The sequence below is a fragment of the Erpetoichthys calabaricus genome, chromosome 12 (genome assembly GCF_900747795.2).
Source record: "Erpetoichthys calabaricus chromosome 12, fErpCal1.3, whole genome shotgun sequence".
Classification (NCBI taxonomy): Eukaryota; Metazoa; Chordata; class Cladistia; order Polypteriformes; family Polypteridae; genus Erpetoichthys; species Erpetoichthys calabaricus.
Window position 1 is genome coordinate 4,250,388 of NC_041405.2, and position 18,698 is coordinate 4,269,085.

The 18,698-nt window shown below is 44.1% G+C and overlaps 1 protein-coding gene across 1 annotated transcript in view; it reads left to right on the forward strand.

Annotated features, from left to right (window-relative positions):
* The first annotated feature begins 6,850 nt into the window (after positions 1–6,850).
* The window catches only part of rnf25 (ring finger protein 25), a 51,260-nt gene continuing 39,412 nt past the window's right edge, over positions 6,851–18,698 (forward strand). The window contains exons 1-7 of the mRNA XM_028814913.2: positions 6,851–6,964; positions 7,205–7,276; positions 7,375–7,477; positions 7,597–7,664; positions 7,814–7,883; positions 9,316–9,387; positions 9,481–9,621. Of these exons, the coding sequence (XP_028670746.1) occupies positions 6,951–6,964; positions 7,205–7,276; positions 7,375–7,477; positions 7,597–7,664; positions 7,814–7,883; positions 9,316–9,387; positions 9,481–9,621 (540 nt within the window). The 5' untranslated portion in view covers positions 6,851–6,950. The remainder of the gene's footprint in view (positions 6,965–7,204; positions 7,277–7,374; positions 7,478–7,596; positions 7,665–7,813; positions 7,884–9,315; positions 9,388–9,480; positions 9,622–18,698) is intronic.

Sequence of the window (18,698 nt, forward strand, 5' to 3'; positions counted from 1 at the left end):
TTGATGGGGGTGGTGGCGGGCGCCTTAGAGGCCATCCTGCCAGCACATTAAAAGCCCAACAGACTGGATGGTAATGGCTTACTTGGCCCCACTGGTGAAAGCCAAAAAGAGAAGATCTCGGCTTTAAACGAGTCCAGAAATAACCTGCTTAATAATTCAAAGGAAGCAGACTGACAGTTATTAACTACAGGGGGCCACAAAGCCAGCGTTCTCAGCTTGGCCTGGACATTGCAGTTTGCTCCCACACCAGCCTGCAATGAGGTCACCTTTTCATGGGTGTGGTCACCAGCACTCCGGGTGTTTCAGTCCTTAGGGTTATGACTCCATTCTGTTATTCCAAATTTGAAACCTTGAAAAGAAAAGTCGCCAGGGTCTTCACATTGAGTGACTGAGACTGGAGGGCAACCATCCATCAGTTCTTACACCAACTAAGGCCAGCTTCCAGTCCCTGGGTCTGCAGCCTGTCCTTCCAGTTTTGGGTGCAAAGGAAGATCCAGCTGAGGCCGTGATGACAGTCACAGTTCACACTGGCACACACACCCTCAGAGTCCGCAGTGAAACAAGTGTCATACAAAATACGGTAGGAAAACCAGCAGACCTGGAGGAAGAACTCATAGAGACACAACAAGAACCTGGAGACATGGACAGGGCCAAGACTTGAACCCAAGACGCACCTCTGCGCTACCATAGCAACCAACTCCAGGTTGGTGACATTTTTATTTCATATGTCACATTTCATTTGGGCTACTTCCTAAAGCTAATTATGATGACATTTACAGAAATACAAAATTCAATTAAATAAATGAGGCTGAGCACGCAGGACACCTAGGGGGCGCTATTTCTATGGAAAGATAGATAGATAGAAGTTGGTATAGTAGGCAGGATTAGATAGATAGATAGATAGATAGATAGATAGATAGATAGATAGATAGATAGATAGATAGATAGATAGATAGATAGAATTTGGTATAGTAGGCAGAATTAGATAGATAGATAGATAGATAGATAGATAGATAGATAGATAGATAGATAGATAGATAGATAGATAGATAGAAAGAAAGAAAGAAAGAAAGAAAGAAAGAAAGAAAGAAAGAAAGAAAGAAAGAATTTGGTATAGTAGACAGGATTAGATAGAAGTTGGTATAGTAGGCAGGATTAGATAGATAGATAGATAGATAGATAGATAGATAGATAGATAGATAGATAGATAGATAGATAGATAGATAGATAGATAGATAGATAGAATTTGGTATAGTAGGCAGGATTAGATAGAAAGAAAGAAAGAAAGAAAGAAAGAAAGAAAGAAAGAAAGAAAGAAAGAAAGAAAGAAAGAAAGAAAGAAAGAAAGAAAGAAAGAAAGAAAGAAAGAATTTGGTATAGTAGGCAGGATTAGATAGAAGTTGGTATAGTAGGCAGGATTAGATAGAGATAGATAGATAGATAGATAGATAGATAGATAGATAGATAGATAGATAGATAGATAGATAGATAGAAAGAAAGAAAGAAAGAAAGAAAGAAAGAAAGAAAGAAAGAATTTGGTATAGTAGACAGGATTAGATAGAAGTTGGTATAGTAGGCAGGATTAGATAGATAGATAGATAGATAGATAGATAGATAGATAGATAGATAGATAGATAGATAGATAGATAGATAGATAGATAGAATTTGGTATAGTAGGCAGGATTAGATAGAAAGAAAGAAAGAAAGAAAGAAAGAAAGAAAGAAAGAAAGAAAGAAAGAAAGAAAGAAAGAAAGAAAGAAAGAAAGAAAGAAAGAAAGAAAGAAAGAAAGAAAGAATTTGGTATAGTAGGCAGGATTAGATAGAAGTTGGTATAGTAGGCAGGATTAGATAGAGATAGATAGATAGATAGATAGATAGATAGATAGATAGATAGATAGATAGATAGATAGATAATATTTTAAAAAGACTTTATTTACAATGATAATACAGTTACAGTCATTACCCCAGTATATAACAGACATGAAGCATTTCCAACTTCTAGGGGTCACTACTCCCCACCAATGACAGACAGAGTCCCTGATATGGTTACTCTTAGGGTATAAACATATAGGATGAGCGGAGGGGGGTCTTTGGAGGGTGACAGAAAGTTAATTAAGAGCCCCTCCAGTTTACTACCCCACTTTAATAGCCGAGTATCCTGGGAGTCGTTTGGCCTGGGGTTCAGGATTTAAGGGGTACCCCAGACTGCAAAGCACCAGGAGTACCCACAGCCATTCCTCAGCCCACAGGTCATCTATAGTCATCTGCTAGAAGCTGTCCCTGGTCAGGGCAAAAAAAAAATCCCCTTGGGAAATGGCTGCTCTATCAAGAAGACTGGTACATTGCTGTTTTTATTGAAGACAGACGTTAGAGAAAAAGTTGAAGTAGGAGACTAAACGAAGTACAAAGTGGACCAGTCATACTATGATGAAGGTCAAGTTTGAACCCTTACTTAGTGAGACCCCCTGTCATTTTATTGTGTTTCCCTTTGTTTCCGTACCCAGTGTCTCAATAGAATCTAATCTGACGTCAAGTCTATCAAGTCCAGGCGTGTGTGCGATCCAAACGGGATCTTACCCACTTTGATGAAACATAAGCTGTGATCTCGCCTTTAGGGACAAACTAGCTGTCTGATGAAAGTCCAGTTCTAATGTACTAAGACAAAAAAAAACTTCCAATCCAAACTAAGTCCTGATGTCCTGAGGCCAGCGTTACGTCTGGTGAAAATCAGTCCCTCGTCTCCCAAATCCAGCATGGCTTCCGATCAAAAATATGACCCAATCAAAAAGATCTTTCAAGAAGAGCAACCAAATTCTAGAGGACTTCATATGACAGATATCTTCACCCCAACCCTACAGTAGCGTTTGTATCACCCTGGTGTAATACTATGAAGCCTTAGTGGGCCTGGCTGTTTTTCTATTCATTCCCACCTCAGCAACTTTGAGACCAGAAGGATTTTACTGGGCTCCATATCTAACCATGCATTTGTATCCACTGGCCAGCTCCATGATCCACATCAGCTGTATGTTGACGACGCAGCGGCAGTAAAGAGACTGCAGTTCACATCGTGAACCAAATCCTCCTCCCAAATCTTACCCTCTGCTGACCAGTCTGCATTAATTGCCAACGAATGTAAACGAGGTCACAAATAAGTAATGCCCAGCAGAATGTACCAAGTCTAACAAAAAATAAAAAAAAAACAGAGGGACATACTCACCCACAGTCCCACAGATATGACCACAATGAAGTAACCTAAAATGACGCAGATGTCAGCCGCATTATTGATCATCACTTTGGAGTCTTCTGCTTCTTTGGAGATCGGGGACTCTGCAGTCCCCATGTCATGCAGACGTGACATCCCAGCTCCTGAAACTATGAAAGAGTCCCACAGATCTTGGGCGCCAACGTGCTCTACTGCACATTTTGACTTTTTACCACGGTATGTGCACACAGGGGGAGGGTGGTGGCTAATCGCTAATCTGTCGGAGTTAATGAATGTAATGGGTGAGATGTTGGGGACAAAAAGTTCACAACTTGAAAAATTTTCCTTTAATGAACGCTTATCCATTTTGCAAGTCAGCATTATTGTGTGTTTAGCCACCTGGGGTGAGCGGACTTGCCTGCCATATTAAGGAAAATTTGAAATGGATCCCTTTGTGAATCCTCTTGCTTTGACAGCCATTTCATTAAATTTCCCTTTGCTGAACTCTCATCCACTTCACAAGTCAACATTATCGTGAGTTCAGAAGCCTGAGGTGAGCAGATTTGGCCACCATGTTAATGAAAAGATGAACCGGACCCTTTTGTGGATCCTCTCGTCCTGACGGCCATTTTATAACATTTTCCTTTAGTGAACTCTCATCCACTTTGCAGGTCAGCATACGAGGTAAGCCTACTAGCCCAACATGTTAAGAAAAACTTACTGGACCCCTCTGTAAATCCTCTTCTTTTATAACCGGCAGAAATTTTTCCTTTACTGAACTCTCATGCACTTTGAAAGTCAATCTTATTACAGAATCAACTTCCCGAGGCAAGCACACTAGTCCACCATGTTAAGAAAAACTTAAATACAGAAGTACAGCAAAACAAAACCAACCACGTGGCACAAAATGTTTACTGTGATTTTGTCTTTAGAGGGGGAACGACGTCCCCCCAGGGGAGGGGTGTAAGGCTGTTTCAGAAGACGAGTGCCACCCCCAGCCGGTCTTCTTTTAAAATGGCTCAATCTCATAATATCGGACTGCTAGATTTGCCTTTGGGCTGCCGAGTTACAAATTCCATTGTAAATTCTTTCATTGGACTGCAGATAACATGTGTGTGTATTTTAAAACAATTTAACATGTTTTCAATTTTGTATTGGATGAACTGAATATGTACAGTGCATCTAGAAAGTATTCACAGCGCTTCATCACTTTTTCCACATTTTGTTATGTTACAGCCTTATTCCAAAATGGACTAAATTCATTTTTTTCCTCAGAATTCTACACACAACACCCCATAATGACAACGTGAAAAAAGTTTACTTGAGATTTTTGCAAATTTATTAAAAATAAAAAAAACTGAGAAATCCCATGTCCATAAGTATTCACAGCCTTTGCTCAATACTTTGTTGATGCACCCTTTGGCAGCAATTCCAGCCTCAAGTCTTGTTGAATATGATGCCACAAGCTTGGCACACCTATCCTTGGCCAGTTTCACCCATTCCTCTTTGCAGCACCTCTCAAGCTCCATCAGGTTGGATGGGAAGCGTCGGTGCACAGCCATTTTAAGATCTCTCCAGAGATGTTCAATCGGATTCAAGTCTGGGCTCTGGCTGGGCCACTCAAGGACATTCACAGAGTTGTCCTGAAGCCACTCCTTTGATATCTTGGCTGTGTGCTTAGGGTCGTTGTCCTGTTGAAAGATGAACTGTCGCCCCAGTCTGAGGTCAAGAGCGCTCTGGAGCAGGTTTTCATCCAGGATGTCTCTGTACATTGCTGCAGTCATCTTTCCCTTTATCCTGACTAGTCTCCCAGTCCCCACAGCATGATGCTGCCACCACCATGCTTCACTGTAGGGATGGTATTGGCCTGATGATGAGCGGTGCCTGGTTTTCTCCAAACGTGACGCCTGGCATTCACACCAAAGAATTCAATCTTTGTCTCATCAGACCAGAGAATTTTCTTTCTCATGGTCTGAGAGTCCTTCAGGTGCCTTTTGGCAAACTCCAGGCGGGCTGCCATGTGCCTTTTACTAAGGAGTGGCTTCCGTCTGGCCACTCTACCATACAGGCCTGATTGGTGGATTGCTGCAGAGATGGTTGTCCTTCTGGAAGGTTCTCCTCTCTCCACAGAGTACATCTGGAGCTCTGACAGAGTGACCATCGGGTTCTTGGTCACCTCCCTGACTAAGGCCCTTCTCCCCTGATCACTCACTTTAAATGGCCAGCCAGCTCTAGGAAGAGTCCTGGTGGTTTCGAGCTTCTTCCACTTACGGATGATGGAGGCCACTGTGCTCATTGGGACCTTCAAAGCAGCAGAAATTTTTCTGTAACCTTCCCCAGATTTGTGCCTCGAGACAATCCTGTCTCGGAGGTCTACAGACAATTCCTTTGACTTCATGCTTGGTTTGTGCTCTGACATGAACTGTCAAGTGTGGGACCTTATATAGACAGGTGTGTGCCTTTCCAAATCATATCCAGTCAACTGAATTTACCACAGGTGGACTCCAATGAAGCTGCAGAAACATCTCAAGGATGATCAGGGGAAACAAGAGGCACCTGAGCTCAATTTTGAGGTTCATGGCAAAGGCTGTGAATACTTATGTACATGTGATTTCTCAGTTTTTTTATTTTAATAAATTTGCAAAAACCTCAAGTAAACTTTTTTCATGTTGTCATTATGGGGTGTTGTGTGTAGAATTCTGAGGAAAAAAATGAATTTAATCCATTTTGGAATAAGGCTGTGACATAACAAAATGTGGACAAAGTGATGAAGCGCTGTGAATACTTTCCTGATGCACTGTAGATGCCTCCCAGCGACTCTTTGAGTTCGTACTAAGCACGTAGGGTCAGTCCAAGTCCATTTACCTCTCTCTGGCGATCTAGGTGGCGAACCTCGAAGTCTATAGCGAGCTGGACGACGGGTTGGAGCACCCCTCGATGTCCGGAGCGCCGCGCCCCCTCCGCTCCCCCAACTAACAAACCGTGCACTTTACAGATCGCGGGCCCATAATTTTTTAATTTTTTTTTTGTTAGGGCGTCCCGTGCCAAAACCCAACAAAAGAGCAAGATGCTATTCAGGGCATCTAACCATATCGCCCAAACCTAAATCCGCCAAGCCAGGCGGGTTAGAAAACAGATGGATGGATGGACACGCCTGGACAAACTGGTGAGGAAGGCAGGCTCTATTGTTGGCATGGAGCTGGACAGTTTGACATCTGTGGCAGAGCGACGGGCACTGAGTAGGCTCCTGTCAATCATGGAGAATCCACTGCATCCACTGAACAGTGTCATCTCCAGACAGAAGAGCAGCTTTAGCGACAGACTGCTGTCACCGTCCTGCTCCACTGACAGACTGAGATGATCGTTCCTCCCCCAAACTATGCGACTCTTCAATTCCACCCGGGGGGGGGGGGGGGTGTAAATGTTAACATTATTCTAAGTTATTGTCTGTTTTTACCTGCATTTTTATTACTCTTTAATTTAATATTGTTTTTTGTATCAGTATGCTGCTGCTGGAGTATGTGAATTTCCCCTTGGGATTAATAAAGTATCTATCTATCTATCTATCTATCTATCTATCTATCTATCTATCTATCTATCTTCTCCGTCCTGGCGGTGTCCATTATCTAAGTGACGCTTCTTTTCATTGCCGGAGGCGGAACTGATGAGCTGCCCGGAACTTTAGTGCCGCATCGCGCGCCTCACTCGCTCGGACCTGTGAGCGGGACGCACCGAGACGACTGGAGGATGGCGGAAGGCGGGTGAGTCACAAACTTTGCCGGATTGAAAGTAAAGCGGCACGCGAGTGCCGTGACATCCCGCCGTGTGTGTTTTTTATCCGCGGTAGCCTTCTGTCTGTCTGTCCGGACTTTCATTCGCTCTTCGGCTGTGGTTTTCCTTTCTGTTCTCGCAGTTTATTCTCGCCTCGTCAGTATGCTCCTCTTCTCTCCGTGTCGGTCTCGTTCTTCTCTCACGAGTTTGTCTCTCTTCTGTCCGCACAGGACTTTCTCCGAGGTCGAGGTCCTGCAGTCCATTTACCTGGACGAGCTGCACGTAACGCAGGAGCCCCGCAGGTGAGCGCCCGGCTCGAGCCCCTCGGACAGTCCACAGCTAGACGGCCATTGTGCCCCTGCCATGTTGGCTCTGGTGACTCCTCTTCTCTCATTCTCAGCTCACACCCCTGGGAGGTCCACATCACGCTGTTTCCTTCGACCGCCCAGGACCCTGAAGCTCAGTTTGTGCGCCTGACCCTGCAGCTGTCTCTGCCCGCACAGGTACTCCGTTCCCTGCTGTCGCCTGTCACTGTGCTTTCCCTGTCCCAAACTCCCCAACCCCGTCCCACCAACATACTGAAGTGTTGTCCTGTGTTTCCTCACTCTCTGTGACTCCGTAGTATCCAAATTCTCCACCCGAGATCTCCATCCAGAATCCCCGGGGGCTCTCCGATGAGAAGATTCACTGGTGAGTGCTCATCAGGTCTGGCCAGTCCAGTCCAACACCTCCCACCCGCCACCCTTGCTGTTCTGGACCCCCCACCCTCTCCCACCCCCAGGTCCTTGAGCTCCTACTCATGTTTGGTGACTCTGCCTTCTCTTGTTCCCGTCTTGCAGTATTCAGTGCACGCTGGCCGACCTCGCCAAGTCTTCAGTTGGGGGTCCCATGTTGTACGAGCTCATTGAGGTGAGTGGCAGGGTGTGAAATGAAAGGCAGGGGGTCTTGGCGCACCCTGAGAACTGGAGGATGCAAAAGTCAGGGGGGCTCTGAAAATACATTTTAAAAACATGCATATTATTACTTTATTTGCAAGAAGGGTTTGTGGTGTACGATTCTTCACAGGCGGAATGGAAAAGGCGGCTGACCGAGAGCACCTCGCTGACTGGGTGGGGCCAGATGTTGAGCTTGGGAAAGGCGCTATATAAATAAAATGTGTTGTTATTATGTTTGAGTAGCAGCAGATTGGGCAGGGATAGAGTGACAGTGGGCTGGGTGGTGCTAAGTGTCTGCATGGCACCAGGCTGGTGGGGTTGTATGATTGAGTAGCTGTGAGCTACTAAGTTTGGCATCAGGCTGGCACAGGACTCGGTAGCAGTAGGCTGGGTGGTTAGAGTGACAGTAAGTCAGATGTGTGAAATAACAGTGGAGTCAGCAGGATTGGATATTTGAATCGCAGTAGGCGGGGTGAGTCTGTATGCTGGCATGGCAACCGAGTGGCACACTGCTAGAGATATGAGTGGCAGGAGATTGTGCAGAGGCTTCATGTTTGGGTGATAGTGGGTTTAACAGGGCTAGAAGCATGAGGGGTAGCAGGCTTGTATGTGCTTAATTGGTACCAGGCTGGGGTGGAACTGTGTGCATGAGTGGCACCAGGCGGGGCGGGTCTGTATGAGTAGCAGCAGAGTGCCACGGGCTTAGATGTTTGAGTGACAGTAGACTGGGTGGGGCCAGTTTTTCCACTGGCAGTAATTTGAGTGGAGGGTAGATACTTGAGTGGCAGCAGATTGGGCAGAGCTATATGAGTAGCAGCAAAGTGCTACAGGGCTAGATGTTTGAGTGGCAGCAGACTGGGTGGGGCAACAGTTGCATGACTGCAAGTTTAATGGAGCTGGAAGCTTGACTGACAGTAGGCTGGGTAAGGGAGGATAGAGTGACAGCAGGCCAGGTGATGCTGCACGCTTGAGTGGAATCGGGCTGGGCAGAGTTAGGAGAAGAAGAAAGATTCAGGAAAAGGGAAGAGACTTTAAGAGATAAAGAATTAAATGGAGCCCCGGGCAGCCATTAGTTTCCAACTTGGACTTAATGATGTTAAGGAATGTGACGGTGGACAGCAGAAACCAACAGAGATTCCTCATTTCATGGCACTGAGAGTATTAACATCAGAGGGGAGCTCCGCTTTACTCCAGAAGTGACCTGAAGGTGCCCCCATTCTGAAGCACTGCACTGTCTAGATAATTTGTGACTCTATTTGAAGTAAAAATGTTATCCCTAGTAGAAATGTTATTCTGTCTTGTCCACCATGATCAATCCATATATCAGTCTGTCTGATATGCAGCACGGTTCATGTCTATCTACCATGGCTGTGTGTCTGTCTCTGTCTTTGTGCTTTTTCACGCAGAAAGGGAAGGAGATCTTGACGGAGAGCAACGTGCCTTACGGCCAGTGCATCATCTGTCTGTTTGGCTTCCAGGTAGGCCCCTGTCCTAACCCCTGTGCCCACTCTAGTGCAGGTCTGCAGTGCCACTTCATAGTTTTTTGTTTTTTTTTTCCTCCTTCATTGCAGGAAGACGAGGCGTTCACCAAAACGGCCTGCTACCACTATTTCCATTCACACTGCCTGGCGCGATATGTGGAGCACCGGGAGATGGAGATTGAGGCTCAAAAGGCCGAACTGGCACTGGACAAGACCAGCAGCCTCAAGCAGGTCAGTCCCTACCCTTTCTCGTGGCATTCGGGTGAGCGCGCACTTCTAAGTCGGCAGTCTTTCTGTAGCCCCTCTTTAAGTGAGCGCCCGCTGAACTGATTCATCCTGTAGTCCTGTGAAGGAAGGCATAGCATGCAGGCAGCCCTTGAGTGGTGAAGGAGTTCTGTTCCTGCTGACATTCATAACCCAGTTTATATACTCGGATTTCATTTTGTCAAATGTGAAATATAACTTTTTTTTTTTTTTTAAACTTGTGCTCTCGGCCTACAACATAAATACTGCTAACAGCACTGCTACACTATTAGTTGTATTTTCTTACTCTGCATGCAAGCCATAATTGAGTAAGTTGATGTAAGCGTAAGATATTTGAGCTTTCCAAAGTCCCAAATGTTGGGTCATGTCAAACAAACAACAAAAGTTAGAAAGATGGCTACCTTCCAGGGGTCAAAGGGGAAGACCAAGGGTGAGTGAGGTGGGTGGCATGATAGCAGATCTTACATTGACTGAAATAAGAAAGAAAATGGACAGGTGATAAAATGGTTAGAGGACTTGTAGCACAAAGATTCACAGCTCTTTAACAGTGTGTTAAAAATGCCAATAGGTGCCAGACCACCTGCTGTATAAGAAGACCCAAATAGCTGAAGGATTCGCTTCTCCTTCAGGCTTGATATTGCTGATGTGAATGTGAATTCTGGACTGTTTGCCATTTTTGTTGGTGTGGACAGGCAAATAGACTGTAGTGTTGGGAGGGGTGGGGTGGTAATGTGCTGGTGCCCGCTGGCATGGACACCAACTACTATTGGGGTATCTAGTTGTTCACAACCGAGCTAGGCCAGGGCAAGTGAACAGGCAGACCAGACTTTCTGTACAAAAGTGTGCAGAAGCTTATTCACGTTGAGAATTTAAGTGCCACCATGAATAAGTAAAGAAAATAATTAATTAAATAGGTCTCTCCATTATAATAAAAGACATCTTGGGTCGAGGTGTGATTTTCTCTGAGACACTTTAACGTCTCGTGAGACAAAAGGACAGCTGCTGTACAGGCTTTTCAATGATCGACGCGCAGCACGGCACAAGCAGCAGCAGGCCAGGTGATCGAGCAAAGAGGAGGTAAAAACAAAATATATTTGTTTCCCATTGTATCATCGTTTTAAGAGGGGGTTTTGGAGGAGCGACCACAACTCCTTTGTGTGCGTTCAGCCCCCCTCTTCACAATGTGAGAGGCAGAGACGCAAAGTGGGTGGCACATAGCACGCCCCGCGGAGGGGTGAGATAACTCATTCACTACAGCTTTATTACTGGCAAATATCAAGAAATAAAACATGAATGAAAATGAAAATAACACTCTTTAAAAAGTTTATCTGGTTCACCAAACCTGGGGGTGGGCAAGCGATGCGTGCAGGGGGCAGAGCCCCCTAGTCTTATTAAAGATTGTCTATCCACATTCCCATAGGGTCACTAGCAGTGCAATAATAAATACTTTTAAAATCCTTTTTGCAGTGTTTCAATTCCCCACAGGTAGGACACCGGACTAATCCCCTCCAGGAGCACCTGAACTCAGCTTTGTGTTCTGCCACTTCCATCGATACCCGCTAAACTGTTGTGCAAAGACCTCACAAACCTCTGTGCAGCCAGGCCATCCTTTGCCACTCTTGACTCCCCCAATGAAGATCTCTGCTACTTCCCTTTATTTGGCTCCCCCACAGCTCCATTGCTGTAACACCCTGAATTTGCCCCTTCTCGAGTTCCTCCTCCTGTCCAGTGACTCCCCACTGTTCTCCTCTGCTCACCTGAAGTTATCCATCAGATATGAATGTGGACAAGTTCCCGAAATCACCACCAGCCATTGATCCTGCCCCCTGGACAACTAATCAGCCACTTTGGTGCTGCTCTTTCTTACAAGGTCCACACCCTCAGACCATTATTCTCCTTTGTTCATCTTTCTGTGTTTTTTCTTTTGTTCGTTTCTTCTCTCTAGCACTTACCCTGCCTGCTTTTAACTGTGCCATCCCCAGCTGACGCTTGTTAATTATGTGCTGCTCCTCCTGCATTTAACTAAAGATGAGCGACTGCATGCCATGAAGTGAGAGCCGATGGTCAGTGGCAGTTAAGTCACCGGAAAGTTCACTAGGAAACTTGTGAAATGTATTATTAAATGAACCCATTAAAACACCCCATAACATGACTTATCACAGGGGCCGTGTAAAGGAAGCCTAATGTGTATATCAGTACAATGTTCACGTCTTAACACCAGAGGGCAGCATTACTCCAGAGGAGCACTCCTGTCCCCACTTAACAATGGTGCTAGAAAGATTGTGAATCCATTATTATTTTCTGTTTCTGCATAAATAGAAGTCCTAAAACTAGATTAAGTGAACCCAATTAAACAAATTATACTTGTTCATTTATTTGTTTGTAAAGAGAAATGATTCAGTGTGACACGTTTATACAGGGTGTCTCAAAAGTCACTATACACTTTTAATAAATTTCTAAAAATTACACAAACTGAGTTTATTAATATTTCTAGCATCAACAAAGGAGTCGCTGCAGTTTTACTTGCTAGGCTTGCCATCACGTTCCGACGCCTTGTATACCTCCACATGAGCGCCTCCATTTTCGACAACTTTCAGCCACCTTTGGACGCAAGCCTCTCAGACGTTTTGCAGTATTTCTTCCCTGACCTCGCTGTATGCAGGCCGTGCGGATTCTTTCCTCAAGCTGTGACAGGTTATGGGGCTGAGTGACACCCACCTTGCTTTTGATGTAGCCCCACAAAAAAAAAAAAAAAGTCACAAGGTGTAAGGTCAGGGGAGCGCGGAGACCATTTGAGGGGACCCCTTCGACTGATCCATCGGTCGGGAAATCTGACTAACCTGGTGTTTTGTCTTGGTAGAGCTCTGTATTACTTGACTTTCCCCTTTTGTGTTCTTTATTGTGTAGCCTTTGTCAGAATGCCTCAAATCTCACAGACTTACCACTCTTTATAAGATATCATAGTATATAACTTCTCTCGACCTTCCCTTCTACATCTATAACAGAGGTCACTAACGGGTGGTCTGGGTCCGGACCCAGACTTACAGCCAAAACAGAAAGTTATGATTTAAAACCTGACAGGGCACTTCTAATTCAGCCGGCGCAGCTTTTGTAGTCTTTATGGTAATGTTTTAGTGGATGAGGAAATGCACAGACCAGTTGTTATGCGCATTAAGCCATTTCACGTGATACCACTCAGCCAGTCAAGTCTGTGGATTTTAGGTGGAAGAAAGTGAGATACAGACAACTGTGCAGGAAAAAGAAACGACGGGTGAGACGGAGAAAGGGACAGAAAAATAAGGCACAAATGGCGCTCTCCAAAAAAAGAAAAGTGGATAGCGAAAATAGTTAGACAACATGATCTAAAGGGCCATTGCTTCAAGAAATTTTCTCTAATTGGACCTCTTTAGATTTTAGTTGAATACCCCTGATCTATAACCTCTGGCAATTAGGTGTAATAAAAGACAAGCAGGAGTTAAGCTACAATTTAAACAATGTATTATTGGTAATATTCATAAGTAATAACAATATGCGAAGTACATTTGAATATTGGCAACCATACAACATGATAAATGCTGATGTGTAGTTTCAGGCGGCACACAGACTTGTTAGTTACTTAAAAATGTCTCTAGTTAAGGCCTCATTTGTGGTCAGCTTTCTTCAGAACAGGCCGCATGTCCTTCTCAGTATGTCTGCCGAGCTGCGCTCTCCATTGTGTTGTCCTTTTCAGTTCATGGTGTGAGATGGACTTTCATCAGTTTGGTGAGAGAGGGTGAGGTAAAGCAAGCACATGTATAGGTTTCTTGTCCATCCCCTACAGCCAGTAGGGCGTCATGGTACTTAAAGGCTTTTGATACAAGCCGATTCCAAACAGCCATACTTCAGACCAATGGGAGGATAGAACACTGTCACACCTGCCACCCCCCAAACCAGGTGTTAAGGTAAAGCTTGGCAGTTAGGCAGCCTGGCTGTCCTGAGGGGGTTGACTGAGAGACTTCAGCAGAGAAACATTAGCCAAACTTGTTTGAGGCGCTTCACCCCAACCCTGTCGTATAATTACCCTAAAAGGGGGGAAGGGGTTCTTAAGTTACAAATAAAGACATACAAAATGTTTATCAACTTGTATGCAAATTTCACATCACAACAACCTGGCAAAGTGTGGAGGGGGGGTGCCAGGTCAAGGGATTAATACGCTTACAAAAACTGCAAATCTAAGTGGTCATATGCTGATGGCTTAAGTCTTGCCGAATGATACCTGGAATGAAATAGAAAAAAGGAAGTGTATAGTGACTTTTGGGACACCCTGCATGTGAATTCTTTGCCTTCAGTATCTGCTCAGTGACCCCATCATGCAGCTATAGCTTTAACTGTCACAAGCCGTCTACTAAAGCAGATGGCCTGCTAGTAGTTTGGGACCGACCAGGACTGAAAGGGTAATAAGAGAGGCACGAGAGAAGCAGATGTTCAAAAAAATAAACGTAATTTTATTATTCCACGATACAGTAGAAAAAAAAAATAGTTGCTGACGTAAAAGGATACACAAAAAACAAATAAATAATCCTGTGACAAGAAAAGACGAAAAATACCCTACCTAATATGTATTCAGTCAATTCCAGTCCATGTAAGGGCATCAGCAGCCTTAAAATAAAACAAAACTGGACTCTGTTTCAGTCCAGGTCAAAAATACAACTCCTCAAAAAAAAAAGTCTCAGGTGCCCAATGCACTCCTTTACATCAACCAGTAGCTCGGCCAGCAGGCACCTATTAAGTCTGGTGTGCCCTGCACTACCTAACCCTTCTTCTTAATTCTCTCAGAACGATCGTTCCCCGTCTTGCAGCCACAACTGTACTTATAAAGTCTTTTCCATTACTAGGGTCGGCTTGCCTAAACCTAGGGAGATACCTTTTCAGGCCTGCCGGGGAACTCCTACACTTCAAGTATAAATCAAAATATCTTCTTATGTAATACGCTACCGTGGCTGTTTGTTTGTCTGTCCAGGATTTTAAATCACCTGTAGCTCGCAAAATGTGGAAAAAGTGATGCGCTGTGAATACTTTCTGTATGCACTGTATATATAATAATAAATCCTCCTTTGTCCCTGCACATGAATAACAAACACACAATACAAATAATGACAACACATGATTACTGAAATGATAATGAACATGAAAATGATTCCAGGTAAATTACTGTCCAAATTACTGATAGCCGTTCAAAATGTGGGTGTTTGATTTCTCTGAATGAATACCGGAACAATCTTACCGTGATTCCTCGGCGATGGTGGAAAATAATGTCCAACCCCGGAGTTTCTGGCGATGAATGCGTTGCAGTAAATCTGGCCGAGTGAGAAGCAAACTGGAAAAATGTCGCGATGTGAATGAAGGCAGAAAAATGATGATCAGTTGCGGTTAGGTGAGTCTCCTTCTCTCTCTTCTTCTTTCCCTCCTTCCTGTTTTAAATTTTAATGAGCCAAATGTAAATGGAAAAACCTCCGGTTTTGACGTTTCCAGGGGGGCGCTGCCTTCCCCTGAACAGCCTTCCCCGTTTCTTTTTACGGGGACGATATTTAAACAAACACATACTAGTTTAAACGGGGTGATGTGACGAGACGCGACAGGGTGCAAACACAATAAACAACAACACTTCTGTGGCCCATCTACAATTTAATAAGCATTTGACTGCACTGCACTCTTCATTTGAACACTTCCGATTTTGCTGATTTTAAGAAAAGCACTTTGCACATTTTTGCACCATCCCCTTGTTTCGTGATGTCCTCACTGATCAGGTCATCCGGTGTCATTACCGACGGTGTCATGTTCAAGAGTTCCCAAATTGGAGATGGGAGCCTGGAGCAGAACCCACATCGTCATAAGCAAGAGCTAGCTTCTAATTAAAAGAAAGTGGGATGGAGCAAAATGTTTGTGGCTGTAGTTCCTAAAATGATTTGCGAGTAATTTTATTTTTTTTTTTTAATGTTAATTTTAGTTTTGTCTTTCTGACTTGGTTCCTTTTGGACGTATACTTTACCTGACTTTGTTTCTCCTTTCATCTCTTTACCCTTATTGATGCCCTAGTGGCCTGGCAAATAGAACAAATGGCAGATGCAGAGAATGGGCACAACACTCTGTCAGCTTGGGGAGCAGGCACAGCAGTCGTGCAGCCTGTGTGTCTAAGGATTGCTGGGAAGCAGGCCTTGTTCCTCAATTTCCAAGCGTGATTACCAGCCCGTTTCTCATTACTTTCTACCTGTTACATCCAGTCACATCCTGATCACATGTCCAGACTCTTCCTGGTCAACTTACTTGTTTTTTAAACAAAGGACTGCGCTGACTGGCCGGCTCTGGTTTTGAGGACCGGCTTCTTTATGTGATCACTCTAAGGTGACTGAAGCAAGGTGTTCAGGCCTTAAATCCTATAGTTACAGTTTAATTGGACAAGTGGTAGGGCGTTTAATCACGAGAGACAACCTTAAATGGCCACCCTAAGAGTTTCTGGGTATGTTGGTGTAGCTCTTTAAGAGTGGGTGGAGTGCTGGACGTCGCATCTGGAAAAACCTGCATTGTGAAAGACGCTTTATAAAAATAGCACAGTGTGAATTACTGGCGTGAGGAGTGTGGAATGCTGGGCCGTCCATTTTAATTGAGTCACTTTATTGCCCTACTTAACAACCTGAGCAATGGACTTTTCGTTTTGCACTGGTGTTGGTGAAACTAACAACAACGACATTTATTTCTATAACACATTTTCATACAAGTGATGTAGCTCAAGGTGCTCTATAGGATGAAGAAAAGGAGAGAGAGAGGAAAAACAAAGGCATAATATAAGAATAAAATTAGGCAATGCTAATTAACATAGGATAAAAGTAAGGTCTGATGGCCAGGGAGGACAGAAAAGACAAAAAAAAAAAAAAAAATCCGCAGGGGGTTCCAGGCCACAAGACCACCCAGCCTCCACTCGGCATTCTACCTGACATCAATGACCTCAATCAGTTCTCATTGTATTCAGGGTTCTCATGGAAGAATTTGATGATGATGGTCATGTGGACTTCTGGCCTTCAATCCATCAATGGAGGGACTGCACGGTGCTTCGATCAGGCGGTGGGGGGGGGCACAGATCAACACCACAGAAAAAATGGAAAAAGAACAGAAGAGAAAATAGGGCTTAGTATAGAACAAACATATAACCTGTGTGATGACATCTATAGCTTTTATGATCAACCTTTTACGTTAATTTTTCATATCTTTCCCCGATGTGTCACCCAAGGAAGTGGAATTTGAGATTTTTCATTAAAAAAAAAAAGTTGAATATTTTGACATTATGCTGTGGCACCATTTTTGCCTTCCTATCAATTTCAGAGCATTCATGTCAGCAATTGCTCTGACAGCATCACCCAGAATAACATGTGACATCACTTGAGCGACTGCATAAAGGTCGCCATGTGCATTCCCGATATTACAGATAAGTGAGAAATTTTCTTGCTTAACAACTTTGTCTTTTGTTTAGGAACTTGGTGATTTTTGTTTAGTGAACTGGAGTTGATGACGGATCACTTAGATTTTCTGGTATTCAAACTTGGCCTTATTTTTGACCTTGTCTTATCTCCTGCTCCTATTGAAATAGATCTTACTGTCTCACTCTGAGTCAGTACTACAGCATGCATTCGTAGCAAAAGTACAACATAAAGGACTAGGTACAGTTGTTAACAAAATGTCTGTTATGTAGCAGTTCTTCAGTATTTTAACTTTGATGTTACTGTTGGGGAAAGGTCCAGGGGTACTAACTGGACTCAGTAATGTGCTAAAATTGAATGAGGAAGCAGCCAAAGCAGATGACCAGATATTTACTAAGGTGTACTAACAAATGGTGGAGCTTGTGGGTTGCTTTTACCGTCTCGGGCAGGAACTGTGGTGGGGAAAAGCACAACAGTTGTACTCGGTGGACAATCACAAAAATGATTAAGTATTTCCTGCACGGGCAAGAATTTTACTTGGTGGACAGTTGGAAAAATGTAAAGAAAAAAAAAATGTACATCTTATAAATAAACATCTACGTGTGGAAGTGTCTGTCTGTCTGTCTGTCTGTCTGGCCGGCCCGGAAGTGTGGGGCTACAGCATAAAGCTCAAAGAAAGCGACTCTGTCGCGAAAGTGAAACCGCCGCCGCTAATACACAACTGAGGCGAGCACAAACGAAACCTCCATGGAGAGAAAAACTCACTTAGCCGCTCACAGACAACGGAGGCGAGCATGTCGCCAAAATGAAACCGATGTCAAACCGCTAATACACAACCGATGTGATTGATTGAAGTGCCAGAATCCATGGTTTCTAGGAGCCTGGGCTTTTTACAGCATGGGGTTACACAGCTAGTGTAATTTATATACATACAGTAATCCCTCGCCATATTGCGCTTCGACTTTCGCGGCTTCACTCTATCGTGGATTTTATATGTAAGCATATCTAAATATATATCACAGATTTTTTGCTAGTTCACGGATTTCTGCGGACAATGGGTCTTTTAATTTCTGGTACATGCTTCCTCAGTTGGTTTGCCCAGTTGATTTCATACAAGGGACGCTATTGGCAGATGGCTGAGAAGCTACCCAGTCAGAGCACGTATTATGTATTAATTAAAACTCCTCAATGATACATGATATGCTTCCTGCTCGATGCTTCACATACTTGAAAGCCCGAATAGCACGTATTGATTTTTGATTGCTTGCTTTTGTCTCTGTCTCTCTCTCTGACATTCTCTGCTCCTGACGGAGAGGGTGTGAGCAGAGGGGCTGTTCGCACCCCTAGAGGATACGGACGCTCCTCTAAAAAATGCTGAAAGACTACCTTCACATTGCTCTCTTCCTTACGGCTGCTTTGTCCGGCGGTGCTTCGCATACTTAAAGGCCAAACAGCACCAATTGATCTTTAATTATTTGCTTTTCTCTCTGTTTCTCTCTCTCTCTCTGACATTATGTGCTCCTGACGCGCACTCCTTTGAAGAAGAAGATATGTTTGCATTCTTTTAATTGTGAGATGGAACTATCATCTCTG